This window comes from Enhydra lutris, unplaced genomic scaffold, assembly GCF_002288905.1.
Source record: "Enhydra lutris kenyoni isolate GAN:26980312 unplaced genomic scaffold, ASM228890v2 scaffoldscaffold12, whole genome shotgun sequence".
Classification (NCBI taxonomy): domain Eukaryota; kingdom Metazoa; phylum Chordata; class Mammalia; order Carnivora; family Mustelidae; genus Enhydra; species Enhydra lutris.
Window position 1 is genome coordinate 63162192 of NW_019154096.1, and position 19698 is coordinate 63181889.

General features: G+C 40.6%; 1 protein-coding gene across 3 annotated transcripts in view; it reads left to right on the forward strand.

Annotated features, from left to right (window-relative positions):
- The window catches only part of LOC111144937 (vesicle transport through interaction with t-SNAREs 1A), a 376195-nt gene that overhangs the window by 556 nt on the left and 355941 nt on the right, over window positions 1-19698 (forward strand). For all 3 annotated transcript variants that reach the window (XM_022499547.1, XM_022499548.1, XM_022499546.1), the window contains exons 2-3: window positions 11062-11120; window positions 15485-15595. In XM_022499547.1, the coding sequence (XP_022355255.1) occupies window positions 11062-11120; window positions 15485-15595 (170 nt within the window). The remainder of the gene's footprint in view (window positions 1-11061; window positions 11121-15484; window positions 15596-19698) is intronic.

A 19698-nucleotide genomic window follows, 5' to 3' on the forward strand; every position in this document is an offset into this window, starting at 1 on the left:
TTTTGTCTCATTTGTAAAATAGAGATGTGGATATTCAAAGAGTGAATGAACGTACCTAAATCATGGGTCTGCAATATATAGTAACCGGTTGTTTTGTTAGTAATAATATTACTATATGCGGCAAAATAGGGTTAAGAGCCATGGTACCAGGATTCAGATCCCAGCTTTGCCACTTAAAAGTTGTGGAACTTACGAAAGTTTCTTAAATCGCTCTCAACTTTACTTCTTGGTAAAATGGAGAACGGTACGTCTCTCGTGGGGTTGTGGAGATTAAATGATTTAACATATGGAAAGCCCTTTTTTGGTGTTAGCTGCTATAATTACTAGTATTTTTCACAACCCCCAACCCCTTATCTTATTTTTCATCCTTCTTGGGAGACTGTAACCTAATTTTCTGTAACACTTGGTACAGGATGATTTTTCTCACTTTTAAAATTCCACGTATCCCATCTAGAGGTGTTTTTGGTTTTGTTTCTTTGTTTTATTTTTAAAAATAATTTATTTATTTGAGAGAGTGAGTGGAAGAGAGAGAGAGAGAGAGAGAGCATGGGCGGGGGTGGGGGGGGCAGCAGAGGGAAAGGGAAAAGCAGACCCTCCCCCTCAGCAGGCACTCCCTTGTCTTCTGGAGGCTCCATCACAAAACCCGGTGATCATGACCTGAGCCAAAGGCAACCACTTAACCGACTGAGCCACCCAGGTGCCCCTTGTTTTTGTATTTTAGCATATCTTGCTTTCCATGCTTAAGTGTCAGCTATGAAGGTGGGAGCTTTGTTTGATTTCCTTGGCATTTACTTAGGGCTCAGAAAAATGTTTAAGTAAATGAACAGATGAATATAAATATGATATTTGGTAATTTTTTTTTTGTATGTGAGACATTGTTTTAGGATTTATCTAAGTACAGGTTTGAGTGGTTAGTTGCAGATAAGATTATTACTTTTAGCTTAGTTTTGTTAGAGAAATTGAACCATCGTCTGGACTTGGCTCTACCTGGCTCTGGGGTGTAGTGCATAGAAAAGAGGATGCTCAGTGATCTGTGAATTGGTGGGCAGCTTCCTATTTCCCACCTTGTTAGTCAATCCTTGATGCCAGCAATAATTTCTGCAGGACCTAAATTATCGTTCCTCGTTACCTTTCACTACTTTCCCCAAACTTGTGGGTTTATAAATAATTTTCTTCCTTTATTTCCTTGTTTCTCTTTCCCTCTCCCCCACCTATTTTCTATAAATAGGGTCATTTGCTTGAAACCAGGATCTCTGAACTTACACCCCACTCATCTCCTGAAGTCCCAGTTAGTTCTGGTGAGGTGAATGATGTCTTAAAGAGGTTTATGAGCCCAAGTGAGGGAACAAGAGGACAGAACCAAGGTAGTATATACCACCGAGCTCTGCTGCCTCGGAGAAGGTGGCTGATGGCCTCATCACTTCATGATGCATCACCTCGTCTCTTCTCTTCAGTTCCGCTTTTCTCCACTGCCCAAGGCCATCTTGATTTTTGTTTTCCTTGTTGCTGGAGACTACTTCTTTTGACTTGAGGCTCAGAGTATCAGGACTAGTGATTTCAGTTGGCTTTTTGTTTATTTTTAATTGTAACAGTTTTAACAGAGAAGCATTTTCTGTTTGGGCTAATAGATTTTTGTATTGGGCAGGTGTTTTATATAAAGTAACAAAGTCATCCATGGGTGCAAAGTTGTAAAAGCTGTTTCCAAGAAAATAGATCTTGTTAAGTTGATTTTTTTTCCTTGTCTTTATGCCTCAATGTAACCATTCTTGCCATATAGAAGGAAACCTTCGATTTACATGCCTTAAAAATAAAACCTTGACTGGCCTTGCATATAGTCTAATGTAAGGACCAAACATAGCAGCTTCACCGGAATTGAAAGAAGATTGTATAGCGGGCACTGGAAAAATGCTTACTGACCTGACTAATCGAATGATAATAATTCTTAAAAATGTAGTAGTTTCCCTCTTAGTAGTTGTTTATGCTTGCTCCCTTTATGATCTGTTTCCAATTGATAAATAGAAAAGGATGAAAAATATATCCATGTAGTTATAAATTTCAGATATATGTCTGTGAACTAAAAAATTAATATGTATCACCAAAAAAAAAGAAAAGTATGATTAAAAGTAATTATCATCTCTCTGGACATCATTAGTGGTTGACCTAGAGGAGATGAACTATGCTTTACTTGATTTGAGAAGTTTAAAATTGGAGGAAACTTTGCAGCCAGAGCAGTTCAGTCCCCGAGCTTACTGACTTACTTAAATTGAAGTAGAGTGAGTAGGATTGATTATAATGAACTTCAATCTCTGCTGTGCATGTACAATGTATTAAAGTGTTACCTCCAGGGAGAATGAAAAAGATTGAGTATTTTACAACCTCATTTTAAAGGAGAAATTTGATTACTCTGTGATATGTTTTAAACAATAAAAAGACTTTGCTCTTAGACTGAAGTGTTTGAATTTAACTAATTTTAGTACTTGGACTGATGAAACACATCAGTCCCTTCTTAGGTAGTAGTTTTATGACACTATTTGAAATTTAATTTTAATGATAAGAGTTCTGTGGTGAAGTCAGGAAAACGGAAGTGTGAAAACCATAGCTAATACTAATTGCCAAGTTCTTTTTTCTTTGGTGAAGAACCCCAGGTGGGGGATGCTCTGCAGAGGCTCCATTACATCAGGCAGGCATCCTCAAGAATCATAAATAAAATGTTCTTCTGCAATTATTTGCTTACTTCATTTACAGAGAGAGAAATGGTCTTCTGTGGATCCTACCACTGTAAGATTCACACATGGCATTGGATCTGTTTAGAATCTCTGCTTTGCTACTTACTAGATGTGCAGTCTCAGGCAAATTGCTTGGCCTCTCTAAGCCTGCTTCCTCCATCTTTAAGTTGGGGAGAGGGTGTAATTGCTTCAACCTTACAATATTGTAAGAACACCAAATGAAAGAAAGCCTGGAACACCCTAGCACAATTTTCTTCCCAGAGAATGTGCATGATAAATTAGCTATTAAAAGTGTTGATACTGCTGGAGGCAACAGCTGGTAGGGTTACTTAGGACCCAGCTTCTTAGACTTTGTGATATTAATTGAATTCTTACAGGAAACTTGGACCTCAGTTCTTTCTTCCTTTTCTGCCTAGACTAGAGTTAGGTGGATCTCTCTTGCTGATGCCTGCATTTGAAAGTATATGAGTGATCTGAGCTTTTTGGATATGAAATGAAATTGGGCTTTGAGCTCAGGATGTCAAGGAGGGAGGCAGGGAAAGAAGTGAAAGTGGTGGGGCAAGACAGATGTCCTTGCTAGAAGAAAATGCTCAAGTCTCTCTTATTACATATGTCAATCCTTGGAGGCTTTTGAAGACCATCTAGGAATAGCCATAAATAGAAGCTGTAAATGTTCCTTGATTCTCTCTTGGCCTTTGTAGTTGTAGTGGTTGTAGATAGAATTGAGAAAAGCTTTTACTTATGCGTTACTTATGCTTTTACTTATGAATATTGTGGTTTGCTTAGTATGTGGCTATGGAGCTGTAATGTCCACATGTTTCTACTGAGTGCTTGGAATATGGCTACAGAGTGAAATAATAATATTTTGGATGTATTGGACTAAATATTATTCAAACTAAATATATACATATCTTAAAACTATATTTAGTTGTTCCTTTTTACTCTTTGAAATGTGGAGACTAGAAAATTTAAAATTTCCTGTGTGACTTGCATGCATTCTATTTCTGTTGTTTTGGAGAGTTAGAGTTGAAGAGATGGTTTCAGTCCTAATTCAGGAATTTAGGTGCACAGTAAATTGGATTGGCATACTTAATCCCATACCCAAACTCTAATCCCAGAGGGACCACTCTCCCTTCACCAATGTAGTTAAGCTGAGTAATGGCTTCATTGGTTTTTTAAAAATAACTTTTAATTTCAGAACAGGTTTAGATTTGTAGAAAAATCACAAATACAGAGAATGCCTATATATCCCATGCCCAGTTTCCTCTATTGTTAACATCATATATTAATATGATACATTTGGTGTTGTAGTCAGTGAGCCCAGACCAATACATTATAATTAAATGAAGTCCATACTTTGTTCAGATTTCCTTACGTTTTGTTTTCTTTATCTGTTTGTTTTGCCTAATATCATTTCACTATTCTAGGATCCAGTCTGGGATACTAGAAAACATTTAGCAGTCAGGGCTCCTTATGTTCCTCTTAGCTGTGACAGTTTTCTCAGGCTTTTCTCTAGACTTCAGTTTAGGAGGAGTACTTGTAGGATATTTGAGAGAATATTCCTCAACTGGGATTTGCCTGATACTTTTCTCATGATTACACTGGAGTTCTAGGTTTGGGGGAAGAAGATCACAGAAATAACGCACTGTTTTTATCACATTATATCAAGAATACTGTAACTTATCACTCCTGATGCTGACTTTGATCACCTGTCTGGGTTTGTCAGGTTTCTCCTCTGTAAAGTTACTCTCTTGCTTCTTTTCCATACTCTTCGGAAGGCAGTCCTCTGCACGGTCCACACTTCAGGCCTGGGGAATCACATTCCACCTCCTTGAAGGCTTAACATTTATGTAAATCATTTGGGATCCCCTACAGGAGAGATTTTGTCTGTTCTTCTCCATTTACTTAGTCAGTTATATCCATGGATTTATGATATTTATTTCATTCTTTTTTATTGTATTCCAATACTACTTTATTTTGTTGCTCAAATTGTTCCATCCTTGACCTTTGGAAGCCCTTTACCTGGCTTCTATGTCCTTTTGATAGACCCCTATCATTGCAGGTTTGTTTTTTGTTTTTCTTGTTTTGTTTCTTTTTCCTTTTTAGCACTTTCTTGCTTTCCAGTATTATAAAAACTCTAGTATCCGCTTGTGTTTTTCCTGTACCAGCCCCAGATTCAGCCATTTCTACAATGAGTCCCGCTTCCATTTATTGAGAAGTGGTGTTAGAAACCAAGACCTGGGTCAGGCTTTGTGGGTTAAGCATCCGACTCTTGATTGAGTCTCAAGTCATGAAATCGAGCCCTATGTCAGGCTCCATGCTTAGCATGGATTCTTGGGATTCTTTCTCTCCCTCTCTCTCTACCCCTCCCCCATACTCTCTCTCTTAAGAAAGAAAAAGAAAAACAAAACCAAGATCTGGATGCTGGGTACTTATTGCTACTGGGGTATTATTGCTTCTAGTCCTTCTCAGCTGGAAGACAAGGAAGTACATATGTGTACAAGTAAATCTTATATATATACATATCAGTAAGTATTTATATGTGTAGCCATCTATAGTGAGCTAAACATGAGTTCATATTGCTGTCTCCAACCCTAATCCATTATTACATGGATCATTCCAGAATGGCTTTGTTTCAGTTTTGACCATTCTCTAACGTGCTGCATAGTGTAGCATTAGTAATATGTCCATTTTTAAGTTCTCCAATATAAAAATTTCCTCTATTAGTGGTTTCACTGTACATTTCCCAATACATAGTTTCTGCTGCTATTTTATCCAAAAATAGCTACAATGCACAAAGACAGGTGCCAGCTACTGAATTTAAGTTAGCACTGATATTTACACTACTTTATGGGGGAGGGGGTGTGCAAGACTAACTAAGCACTTCTTTCAATACTAACAAAAAACATGCATCAAGCACTTCCGTTAATGTTGAGTGACCAAGAAAAGATAATACTATGCGAAGACTTATGTGTATACCAGCATTTATCAATCCTATATGCAAAAAAAAAAAAAAATGATGAAATTTGTTTATATAGTATATTTTATGTAGTACATTAGAGGTTAAGAGCTCAGTTCGGGACAATAGACCTTGTTTAAATTCCAACTCTGCAATTTATTAGCTGTTTAACTTTGGAGAAATTATTTAATCACTCTGAGTTTACATACTTCCCTGAGAATGGGATAGTAACTAGTATCTCCAAAGGACCATTTGGAGGATTGACCGTAGTAATGTTCAAAACATAGCCCTGTGAAAACAATGATAGCTGTTAGTCATGAGGTTCTGAATCCTAGGACAGTGCCATTTGTAAACGGGATGGCATTTGGTGTGAAAAGCTTGAAACTGTCTTGGGAATTATGTAGGAGTAGTGCTAGAAGTCTGCCAAAAACTTAATGTTGGTAGATATTTCCAAGGTCTTCTCATTCAGTCTTTCTTTCCTTCCTTTCTTCCTCATTCATGCTTTCCTCCTAAATCATCACCTTTTCATTCTCTTAAACATGTGAGGAATTTAGTTGGAGAGGGCTAAATTCAGAGTTAGGACAAAGATATGACAAGAGTGGTCCCTGTTTCCAAGGAGCTGGAAATGAAGGGGAGGAGGAAAATTACAGAAAGCACTTTTTCATGACCATCAGAGCCACTAGAACAGAGCCCAGAGGTCTGGGAATTCAGAGGGGATAAGATCTATCCCAGGAAATCACCTCAAGGAGAGGTGGGATTTAGCACAAAAATGGGGGAAAAGGTATATTAAGAGAGGTTGCAATAAGTGGGTGCAGTTGGTTTCTTGTTTTTGACTTCCCAGAATCCTCTTCTATTTTCTGATAGCAGCACCTCAACTTTCCATTGAGGAAATACCTAGACCCAGTCTTGGTGGAACCAATAGGCCACCATGCCCTTTACAGGTCAACAGGTGAACATATTACCCAAGTGAGTGCATTCGAGAACATTTCCTGGAATTCGAATTGTGGACGGAGTGAACCAAGAGGAGAACATGCCACTACCGCTCTAGACTCTCCTTTTGCAGAGACTGTCAGTGAGTTCTGCTCCCTTGGTACCCCAAGGTACTCCTTTCTGAGCTTGGGGGCTCATTTTTATCATTGATTCTATGAGCCACTCCATTTTATTCTCATGATTCTCCCTCTAACAGCTATCTTTCTAATAAATTCCCTTTTTTGGCTTAGGTTAGTCAATTCTGTTGTAGTCAACCAAAGAACACTGAGTGGTAGCTTAAACAAAAGGTTAGAGCAGGAAAAAAAAAGGGAAAGAATGAGATTTGGGTAATAATGAATAGTCTGGGTAGCATGTAACATGTATACTGGAGAGCTAGAAGTTGGAAACAAAGTTGGAAAGGTTGCTTGGATCTGGAATGTGAAGGACCTTGACCTCTAGGCTTAAGTGATGCAATCAAAGCCACATTTTAGGAAGCTTAAGTGGTGGAGAGGAGCAGGTATGAAGACAGGGAAAGCTATTTTTGTAAATGTTTGCACAGTCCTACATTATTCAGTTAACTACCAGTTTTCAAGAACTGATCATATGACCGGCTCAGTGCTAGATTTTAGGACTAGAAAGATAATTAAGACATGATTAAAACCTCCAACCTAGAAAATAAATCAGACCTGTAAGTGTGGGAGATAAATTACTGGAATTAGGTAAGGGTTGTAGGTGTTTTCTTTTCTTTCTTTTTTTTTTTTAATTTTTAATTAATTTATTTGACAGAGATAGAGAGGGAACACAGGCAGTGGGAGTGGGAGAGGGAGAAGCAGGCTTCCTGCTCAGCAGGGATCCTGATGCGGGGCTCCATCCCAGGACCCTGGGATCATGACCTGAGCCGAAGGCAGACGCTTGCTTAACGACTGAGCCACCCAGGCGCCCCTGTAGGTGTTTTCCGTAAGAGAGAGCAGCTAACTCTTTTGTCGGTTTAGGAAAGGCTTCAAAGAGGTGATGATTTCTGAAGTGAGTTTTGAATAACAGTTTGGCAGGCAGTCACAGTGGAGGTGGGCATAGGCATTGGGGTTAAAGGTTTTGGGTCCTGGAAATATATCAGGATTAGAGATAAAGATTTGGGATCATAAATGTATGATATGAGAGTTTAAAAATGAGAGTGGGTGAAATTGTCCAGAAATATCGAGCATAATCAGAAGAAAAGCAAGGATTGAACTGCCGGGAATGCTGATAAGTTGAAGAATAAGTGGAGGAAAGGATGCTGGCAGAGGACACTAAGACAGAAGGGTGTGTGTAGGAGGATCAGAAAATCAGAGTGTGCTGGAAGCCAGGAGACAAAAAAGTGATCGGATGGGAGGAGCAGAATATCAGATGCCACAAGATTAAGTAGAAGTAGGACCGGAGAATGTCCATTTGTTTGGGCAAAGGGAAGGTCATCAGACTTAGGGTCATTTCAGTGGACTGGTGGGAATGAGAGCGAGATTACCAGGAGGAAATGGAGAGATGAAGAAGGGAAATGTGACTGTGGATAGAGGAGAGAGAAATTAGTAGCAAACGGGAATACTGGACAAGGATGGCTTCTTCCTTTGTTTTGTTTTGTTGATGAGAAAGGCTGGTGCTTCTTAGTCCTGAAGGTCCAGCATGGACTTTCCCAACAACTGAACGCCTTAAAGAAAACAAGATGTTCCTTCAGCTATGTAAATTCATAATCTCACCCTGGTCCAAGATGGGCTTGTTTTATTTCATATTCTGCTCCGGCATAAAAATACTGTGCTTCTCCTGTAACTTGTGGAGATGTCGGACAGATGACGTGTTGCCAGGAGCAAATAAATTTGGGGTCATATACTAGATTTTTAATCTTGCCTAACTTTTTCAAAGACGAAAGTCAAACTGAATTTTAATTTCAAGTGTGCATTTTTCCTTATTTGGAGTATGCACAAAACACCTTATGTGACAGCTCCCCCCCTCCCCCGAGTTTGGGGGGAATCAAAGGGAAGGGGTTGGGGGTGGCAGAACCTAATTATAATTCTAGCAAAATAATAACTTCTACTAAAGATTCCCCACTTAGTGTTGACTATCCTTCTGAAGAGTTAGTCAGCTGCTAAATGTTGTACCCATTTCAAGCTTCATGACCTCTCTAGTTTGTTGTATTAGTTGGTCATTGTTAGGTTCACAGAAACCTAATTTTAAAGATTTGTTTATTTATTTCAGAGAGACAGAGAGAGAGAGAGAGACAGAATGCGTGCAGTGTGGAGGGGCAGAGGGAGAGAGAGAGAGAGAGTCTTAAGCAGACTCTACACTGAGTGCAGAATGCAATTTGGGGCTCGATTTCAAGATACTGAGATCATGACCCGAGCCAGAACCAAGAGTCAGATGCTTAACTAACTGCCACCCAGACACTCCGAAACCTAACTTTAAATAAAGAAATGTATTAGTTTAAGAAAACAAATCATGATAAAGTCAAGCAAAACCTGTTTCAGAGTTATCTGGAACCAGAAATTAATTAACGAAATCTACCTACCTACCTACCTACCTACTACCTGCCCCTCAGCTTTGTTTCTTTTTCAGTATTGACTTCATTCTTAACCACTGCGAAGTGGCAGTCCTTGAAGCTAGAACAATGGATGCCAACAGCTTCTAGACTCACGTTGTCATAACTCTACCAAGAAAGGGGAAAAGACTTTGCTATTGCTCTAGAACTCTGAATGGTCTACTTGAGTTATATGCTGACTCCACTTCCACCCGCCAGACCAACGTGGCAATAGGGATTGATCCACTGGGATCGGTCCAGCTAGGGTGAGGAGCCCGTGTTTTGCTGAGTCACTGTGACCAAAGGCGCAGCAACATAGAAGGAGATAACATCTCCCATGGACCTGCTTGGTGAAGAAGAGAGCCTCAAAAGAGTGGGGATATTGCCTGAGAAAAGAAGGATGCTAGACACAAAACCATGAATGTTTAGTAGATTTGCTTAGCACAAGACTGAGGTGTAGTCTCTGAGTAAATGGACTGATCATTTTGGAATGAGAGTGAGACATTTTCTGAAAATACCCACTAGGACATACCTGTCCCAGGAAGGGGAGCTACAGTTGGGTGATAACTGAAATGGTTGTAGAGTTTGAATAAGCTACATTCAGAGACTTAGCACTTCATAATTTTAAAAGTACTTTTACTTGCATCAGCTTTGTGAGCTAAAAAGAATTAGCTATTTTAAATTTCCATTTTAGAGAGTACCAACGGGGTCTCAGAAAAAAAACACTTTCTTATCCAGAATCCCACAACCAACCAGCAAAGTAGGTAGTGAGTTTGGGTTTAGAATTAGTAGTCCTGACTTCAAATATTTCTTTCATTATACCCAGTTCTTTTTTTTTTTTTTTAAGATTTTTTTTTATTTATTTATTTGACAGAGAGAAATCACAAGTAGGCAGAGAAACAGGCAGAGAGAGAGGAGGAAGCAGGCTCCCTGCTGAGCAGAAAGCCCGATGTGGGGCTCGAACCCAGGACCTGGGGTCATGACCTGAGCTGAAGGCAGCGGCTTAACCCACTGAGCCACCCAGGCGCCCCTCATTATACCCAGTTCTTAATGAAAGTACAGTCTTTTAAAGGATCATAAGATCATGCCCCGTTTCAGGAATTATTTTGGTATGTGACTTCCCCCCCAAATTGTAAAATTTTTTTTTTTTTTTTTAAGATTTTATTTACTTATTTGACAGAGAGAGATCACAAGTAGGCATAGAGGCAGGCAGAGAGAGAGGAAGGGAAGCAGGCTTCCTGCTGAGCAGAGAGCCCGATGCGGGGCTCGATCCCAGGACCCTGAGATCATGACCTGAGCCGAAGGCAGCGGCTTAACCCACTGAGCCACCCAGGCGCCCCCCAAATTGTAATTTATATTCTAGTTAACATATAGTGTAATGTTTGTTTCATGTGTAGAATTTAGTGATTCGTCACTTACACGCAGTAGTTGGTGCTCATCTGTATGAGGGCTCTCCTTAACCCATCACCCATCTACCCCATGTGACTTTTAAATTGTATTCAGAAGTCAGTTTCTCCCAGTTTATTAAAGTCATGACTCTGAAGACTCCTCATGCAACAACAAGGAATGGTTTGCTATTGTTGATGCAGTTTCTTCTAAAAGGACAAACTAATTTTTGTTTTCTCTTAGAAATGTTATGGCATCTTTTCATAATTATGTACTCCATAGGATTATATATTTCCATGTAGCCTAGACTCAGTGACTTAAAAATGGTTCCTGACCCACCAAAGAATGATCTGGTCATCTGCCTGGTGTGGTAATTGTCTACTCTGACCAGAAAGGAAAAGGCGTGTAAACATAGAAGTTTTCATATATTAAATTACTTGTATTCCTAGCAATTCCTTGGTATTTATTGTTTGTTTCAGATGAGAAGAAGCAGATGGTTGCAAATGTGGAGAAACAGCTCGAAGAAGCGAAAGAACTGGTAGGTACAGACATGGTCATGTATTTTAACATACAACCAGAGCCTTTTCTGCTGATGCCTTCCTCTAGCCTGTTTTATACTATGTGGAAAGGTGACACTTTTCTGATTAGCATTTTAAAATTTGGACCTCATCAGTTTTTAAATTGAAGAGAATTTAATAGTTTCTTGGGATTTTATGCTTCTTAATTAAAGTGATTCATGAAAGGTCCACCTTTAATTTTGATTCCTTCATAATACTTTTCATAATAGCTAGAAATAGCTCATGCTTATTAAAGGCATACTGAGTACCAGACACTGGGTTAATCATATAGCTCGCTTTATAATATTTAATTTTCACACAAGCCCTGTGAGACAAGTGCTATTCATCAAGAAGTGTTAAGGATCTGAGATGTTCCCCTACTTGCTTTGTAGAAAGTGAGCTTGCCACAGTTTCATGGATGCGGGCGGAAGACAGGAGATTCTTAGGTCAGAGAGTTTTATTACAGCAAAAGGTGCTGTCAGAGTTTCAGCATGCTGCCTCAGGTCCCTGAGCCCCAGCTCCCACAGAGTGCTGCAGGTTGGCCTGTAAAAGTCCCCACACTCAGTGGAACACCTTGCAGGAAGGGAACCTGGAGTCTGGGAAATGCCCTGCTTTCTAGCGGTCTGTGAGCGAGGCTGCTGTTTGTCCCAGAGGTACACAGTATTTCCTCCCCAAGGGCTGCTCCTTTTAAATGTAACTCTGAGAAACAGCTTGAGAAAGGAGTGGTCAGGGCCTTACATTCTTGGCATGCCCAGCAAGACATGTGGGAGCATGAGACACCCACGGAGGAGTGATTCTCTGCCATGCTTGTCCCCATTTTGCAGATGGGGAAACTGAGGCCTAGGAAGATGAAGTAACTTTGAAATGCCACACCGAGCAAGTGGCAGAGTACGGGCTTGTATTTAAATATGCTGAGCCCAGAACTCCAGCTCATCCACTATTTCTTGATAAAAATAAACTTGCAAATCAAGGAACAAAAAATATTAAAAGGTATTGTGTCCCAGTTTTTGGTTTTAAAGGCAGGTATCACAAGGATGACTCTACCTGTTACTGCATTGTGTTCCCAAATGAGTGTGTCGCTTTCCTAAATGCTGAAGGGTGCTACTTGGGGTTCCTTCAGAACGTACTTACTGATGTACTTAGAACAGTTCCCCAAGTGTGTTTCCGGTGATGGCTGCTACCAGTTCAAGTACGTTTGGGAAATTAGCTAGCTGAGGTAGGATTGGAGGTTGGCATCTTTCTCAGTTTTCTACAGAATCTTCTTGGACCCTGACGGAGCCTAAGAGGCATTATGAATCTCTAAGAAGGGACTGTAGGAGGCAGCTAAAGTGTGGAGCATTTCCAAGCTTATTTGACTGACTGACTGACTTTTGCTGACAGGGCTATACACAAGGGGCTGTCCTTTTAGGGGTTCTGTAGAAGTAGGTGGCTGTCGTTCCCTGAGACACAGCAGACCTTTGTTCTGCGACTTGGAGGACTGAGGTAACAAGCTGCACCGCACTGCCCTGTCTCCTCTGGCTCTCCTCTAGCTGTCAGAATGGCGGACGCTCTCCGTGCCCCAAGAAGACTTGCTTCCCACCCCTCTGTGCTGTCACTGGGCTCTCCAGCTTCGAATGTTTGCCTCTCTTTTGACAGTTTCTCCCTTTTTGCAAATACTTTCATCCTTACTTTGTTTTCTTTTTATATTCAACTATTTCTCCCATGGTTTCTGGCCTTCATGCAAAAAGACTGACCTCCTGCGTAGTGTAGCTGCTGATCAGGACAGCCCTTCTTTCTGGCTGGAAGCTTCGCATCGATAGTACAGTGCAACTGCTCAGTTGTTTGCCTCCAAGTTGACCCCTTCTATTGTTGTTGAGTTTCCAGGAGCAGTTCTTCTGCCTCAAAATCTGTGTTTTGGTTTGTCGAGCCATCCAGGTACTCAATGTTAGAAAGGTGGTTTCCTAATAACCAAGATTTTACTATACCAAGAAATATAAGACATAGTCATCTCCTCATAGAGTTCGTAGTCATCCTCAGTCATGACCAACCCCAAGAGTTCTATCTAAGATAGGTGTTTCTGTTTGTTTAAGATGATCGGACAGCTGATTTACTGAGTTCCGATGACATCCTTGTCAAGGACACTGTTCATTGTATTACGTCCTCTACTTTGGATGAGGACCCTGGCAGAAAAACTTCTTTTTGATCTCACTTATTAAGATTACTTGTGTTTCTGCTGAGCAACTGGCTTGGATTAATCTCTCGGACCCTGTTCGTTTTGTGATTACCGTGTCCCCCACGTGGTGTTGTTGGCTGGCTGAACGTTGGGACGACACGAAACAAGTTCATGTTAGCCTTATTTCTGGTTTCATTGGAAATGCTTGTTGTGTGTTTCTTTTTTTTTTTTTTTTCTTACTTACCTACTGTTAATTTTGTTTTCAGTGTCTTTGTAAAATGTCTTAAACAGGAATGTAGTTAGTGCTTGGATTTTCAGTTACGTGTCCTTAAGCACTTATTTGGATGATCATGCTCACATTATTAGAACTAGGTACTTCATGATGATTTCAGAGAAGTGTTTTTTTTTTTTTAAGTTTTAAAAAGATTTTTCTTTATTCATTAGAGAGAGAGAGAGAAAGGGAGCACAAGCAGGGAGAGGGAGAGTGGGAGAAGGAGAAGCAGACGCCTCACTGAGTACGGAGCCTGACTTGGGGCTCTGTCTCAGGACCCCAGGATCATGACCTCAACTGAAGGCAGATGCCCAACTGACTGAGCCACCCAGGTGCCCCCAGAGAAGTATTTTAAGACTTGCTTTTGCTCAGTGACAGTTTATCTTATTGGTGCTTCACATTTATGTTGAGACATGGCAAGAATTTAAGTGGTCACTGCTTAAATCAAGGCTAATGAAAACTCTCTCTCTCTCTCAGAAAAAATTAAGGACCGTGAATTAAAACATGGTTTTCTGGTTTATCTGAGAGCTACTATCGTTACTCAGTCTCTAACGCTGGACAAGTAGAAGTTTTATTAGTGATAAGCTTATAGTAGTCATGGAAATAACTCATTAAAAGGTAAAATATAATAGCAGCATTTTTGGGTACGAGTTTATTTGACATGGTCTGAGACAATTTGCTGTTGGTGGTGGTTTTTATTTTTTAATGCCAGGTGTAAATAAGTTATCTCTGATACCTGTGTCTATACCTGCTGTATTTCCTCTGTGTCATCAGTAATCATCTCTACTATTAACATTAATCTAGAGATTACCAAGCAAGAGACACTGTTGTAAGCACATTATAGGAATTACACCGTGTAATCTCTACAACTGCCCTACAAAGACATACTATTTTTAGAAAGGAGAAAAGTAAGGCCCAGAAGACTTAATAAACCCGTCCACGGCTGCCCATCTAATAAGTAATGGAGCCCGATGTGGACGCAGGCGTCTGACTCAAAAGTCTGTGTTCTTACTCGTCACACTATTTGTTTTGCCTCTCATTAAATGCGCATGTGTGGTATCCAAAGTGTTATTAATGCCAGATTCTTGAAAAGTATGTGGCTGTGATCTCAGTGAGCTTTGTGTAATTTAGTAGATGACTGTATCCACTCAGTGCCATATCGACATGGTTACAAAGGAGAAGGAGTTACACTGGAGGGTCAGACCACATATTGGTTGGCACATGATTTTCCTAATCAGAAAAGAATTTCCAGAAGAATTTTCACCAAATGACTAAGGCTGGGCTGACATTTTATAAATTTTGGGTGGAAGTAATGGTTTGTTTTATGTTCCCATAGTCCTGGTGGTTTAGGGTCAGAAGACCAGTCCAGGTGAGGTTTGATTGAATGATAGGACACACCGAAGGGATTAAGGTTGTTATTATTGAGGACATTTGGATTAATGCATATGTTAAAAAAAAAAAATAGGGCACCTGGGTGGCTCAGTGGGTTAAGCCTCTGCCTTCGGCTCAGGTCATGATCTCAGGGTCCTGGGATCGAGCCCCGCATCGGGCTCTCTGCTCAGCAGGGAGCCTGCTTTCCCCTTCTCTCTGCCTGCCTCTCTGCCTACTTGTGATCTCCGTCTGTCAAATAAATAAATAAAACCTAAAACAAATAAACAAACAATCAAACACTCTTGACAGAGTGAGTGCTTTGGCACTCTGCGCATCACTAGCAAGCAGTCAGGAACTTCACTTGTTGACGCAAACAAAAGTTAAGCCCCAAAGCAGTCCCAGTGTCACTTGATCTTGGGCAGCGAGCTCTCTCAGCCTGGCTCCTCAGGTGTAAAACAAGAAATTGGGATTAAACCCTTTCAGCTCTAAATGTCTGGTCAAATAAAGCATAAGCCTATGGTTGAAGTCACGTTTTCCTCTCACCCCGCCAGCTTGAACAGATGGATCTGGAAGTCCGAGAGATACCACCCCAGAGTCGAGGAATGTACAGCAACAGGATGCGAAGCTACAAGCAAGAAATGGGCAAACTTGAAACAGATTTTGTGAGTCAGACTCCCCCTCTGTCATATTTACTGCTCTTTCATCTGCGTCTTCACCTGTGTTTTTTGTCGTTTCCGCCACACGCCTCAGTGAGCCCAATGAGCATCGTCTCCAGGAGCCGGTGCAGGAGACAGCACGGCTTCCATTGTCTGTGGCTTGGGGGGGGGGTCTAAAAATACCCAAAGAGCTAGCTAATGGTGGAATATGAGGTGTGTTGGATTCCTGACTCACGGATGGATCCGAAGCGCGACGTCTTCTGGGTTTTGACAGTGTGTATTTATGCTTAGCATTTAGGAGAATTCTGAAACCCTATTTTGGGCCTTTCTTAATCTGCAGACTTTCGGGTGCAGTGTTCATAATGGACTTCAGGGGCGCATGAATGTCCTGAAATTATATAGGTATTTTTGGACGTCCATTTCTATGCGCACTCTTCTCCTGGAGTAGGCGCCGTAGACTGTATTAGAGTCTTGAGGGAATATGTTACCCTCCTCCCACACAAGGACAGAAGGAATTCACTTAATAATTGATACAAGTGATTCTTTATACCAGTTGCCCCATGAGAGTATTAAGTGTTCTCCCCCTATATGTCCGACTTTCAGCTCTACCCACTTAAGAGCAAACTTAAGAACGCATATTTAAATATAGAATGTTGAAATAGTAATTAGAAAGTAATAGGAGTATGGAAGCTAGAGCTGGGCAATTCCACTGCTGGGTATATTTCCAAAAGAATTGAAAGCAGAGTTTTTATATTTGTACACCCATGTTCATTGCAGCATTATTCACGACACCAAAAGGTAGAAGCGACCCAGGTGTCCAGCAGCAGATCAGTGGCTAAACAAAACATGGTGTACAATGAGATATTACTCAGCCTTAAAAATGGTGGAAATTCTAATGTGTCCTATGCTATGACACAACATGACATGCTTGAGAACATTATGCTAAGTGAAATAAGCGAATCATGAAAGGCAAATAGTATATGATTCTGTTTATCTTATGTTCCTAGAGTAGTCAAAGATAAGAGACAGAAAGTAGAATGGTGGTGCCAGGGACTGGAGAGAGGGGGAAATGGGCCGTTACTGTTTAATGGGTACAGAGTTTCAGTTTTGCAAGACGAAAGGTTCTAAAGAATGGTTGCTTAACAGGTGAATACATTTAACACCATGAAACTGTGCACTTAAGAATGGTTCAGACAGCAAATCTTAGGTTATGTGTATTTTACTACTTAAAAACAAAAAAGATGGGGTGCCTGGGTGGCTCAGTGGGTTAAAGCCTCTGCCTTTGGCTCAGGTCATGATCCCAGAGTCCTGGGATTGAGCCCCGAATGGGGCTCTCTGCTTAGCAGGGAGCCTGCTTCCTCCTCTCTCTGCCTGCTTCTCTGCCTACTTGTGATCTCTGTCTGTCAAATAAATAAATAAAATCTTAAAAAAAAAAAAAAGATACAGATGAAGAAAGAACTGAGCTTTACCAGTAAATGACAGAGAAGTCATGTCTTGGTATGTGAATCAACTTCATTGCTGACCCGGGGGTCCAAATTCATAAAGAAAGTCAAAAAGTGATAAGAGTCTTTCTGCCTCTGTTCTTGCCTGAAGTGTTTTACTTATGGAGGTTGTGTCTTCTAGACTATAGCGGTACCAGACCCAGTAGAAATACCCCTAGAATCTGGAGATAGGGTGATTTGCAGTTAGACATGTTTATTTCATATTTTGGTGGATATTTCCTAAGAAGTTGAGATAGGCTATGTCAGTGACTCTGATGCAGTTACCTTTTAAATTGTGTTTTTATTAATTTTAAAAAAATTGGGGGACGCCTGGGTGGCTCACTGGGTTAAGCTTCTGCCTTCGGCTCAGGTTGTGATCTCAGGGTCCCGGGATCGAGTCCCACATTGGGCTCCCTGCTCAGCAGGGAGCCTGCTTCTCCCTCTCCCTCTGCTGCTCCCCCTGCTTGTGCTCTCTCTCCTTCTCTTACTCTCTGTCTGTCAAATAAATAAATTCTCTTAAAAAAAAAATTGGAATCCACAATGCGCCTACATTCAGAAAAGAAGTTTAACTGCCTAGCTCCTGTGCTCTGTGCTAGATAAAACCTTCTGTAATTGCTTTGCGAAAGGTGGGTACTCTTAGGGAGAATATGAGATCTAATGAGAAAATTTAAATTGATTTGAGAATTTGATAACTCAAATTTATACTTAGACAATTCTAATTAAAATTAATGTTTCAATATAAATGATGAAAGTAAAGTGAAATATTTATGAGGATTATTTTAGTTTGCTAACCTCATCTTTATGAAACTACAAAGATTTCTCTCGGTTTCTAAAATAACAAATTATATTAGTTTGTGAGGGCTGCCATAATAAAGTACCACAGACTGAATGGTTTAAACAACAGAAATTTATTTTCTCGCAGTTCTGGAGGCTGAGAGTCTGAGATCAAGGCGTCAGCAGGGTTGGTTTCTTCTAAGCCCTCTCTCCTTGGCTTGGAGATGGCCGTCTTCTCCCTGAGTCTTCCCGTGGGCTTCCCTCTGTCTGTGTCTGTGTCCTGATTTCTTCTTCTTATAAGGACACCAATCACGCTGGATTAGAGCCCACCCTCCTGACTTTGTTGTAACTCAGTTAACTCTTCTCCAGATGCAGTGCCTTTCCGAGGTACTAAAGCTTAGAACCTCAACATATGAAGTGAGATAGACACGATTCACCTCATAACACTGAATTTAGTTTTAATCTTTTCTTCTTAAAATTTTTTTCAGAGATTAAATTGTTTCTGTTGCTTATAAGTCAGCTAGCTTAATCTTCAGTGTTTTTGTCTCCTGAAGAATATAATCTGGGTAGAGTTCTTTAGGTATTTGGATAGTGTATGCTTGGGTAAATATTTCTCAGGCATTTTTTGTTGTTGTTGTTCTTTTTTTTTTTTTTTTTAAGATTTTATTTTTTATTTATTTGACAGAGATCACAAGTAGGCAGAGAGAGAGAGAGAGGAGGAAGCAGGCTCCCTGCTGAGCGGAGAGCCCGATGTGGGGCTTGATCCCAGGACCCTGGAACCATGACCTGAGCCGAAGGCAGAGGCTTTAACCCACTGAGCCACCCAGGCGCCCCTGTTGTTGTTGTTCTAAAGAAAAATGGAACCAGTAGCTGTGATCTGAACGTCTATTCTCCAGGCTATCATTAAAAATTCATGTGTTTATGTGGATAATTGTTAGCACAACTTTCTTCTACTGCATCGGGAAGCATCCTTTACCACTACCAGCCCCCACCTTCCATGGTATAGTGACTTAGAGTTTATAAAGTGCTTTAACGTACACTACTTCGTTTCATTGTACGGGGAGTAGACAGAGTATATATGGATGACTCTCCCCATTTTACACGTGATAGACCCAAGAAGTTCAGATCGACTCTGGATGCCATTCAACACATCATTGCCAAGCCTGGCAGTGTATAAAACACTGCCCTGTGTGCTTGGAAAAAGCTGGGGTTAAGATAAAGTTCTTGTTCTCATGGAATTTAAATTCTAGTGGCTAAAACAAGAAACAAATACATCTATATCATTACATTAAACAAATTAAACAAATACATCTATATCATTACATTAATGTCAGATCACGATGAGTGCTATAAATGAAAATAAAGTGGGTAAACGGGTGAGGGATCGTGGGTGTTCTCTGCAGCGTGAGTGAAAGCGGAAGAGGTGCCTGTGTTTGCAGAGGGGGGATCTACACGGGCATCATAGACGTAGTGAAGGCCTTGGCTTTTGCTCTGAATTGATGAGAAGCCGTTGGGGGCCTTTGAGAAGCGGGCGGGCCTCTGGCGCTTCCTAGCTCGCTTCCTCCCCTTTTCCGTACCGCACCACCCGAAGCATTGGAACAGAGTGTAGAAAATAGGTATATAATCCCCATTTGGTTCACATTTTCTTTTTCTATTTAATTCTTTAATGTTTAAAACAATGAAGGTTATCTTCTTAAAAGATATTTGTTAACTTTCTTATGGTGATATACCCAGAACCCCCGAACCCTAAGAAAAATAGCACAGGTGGTCCTTCATGTCTCATTTGCAACGTTATTGCAGATGGAGTTGAGCTCTTCCCCTTGTGACATCGGGACTTTGGGGGATTTGTACCAA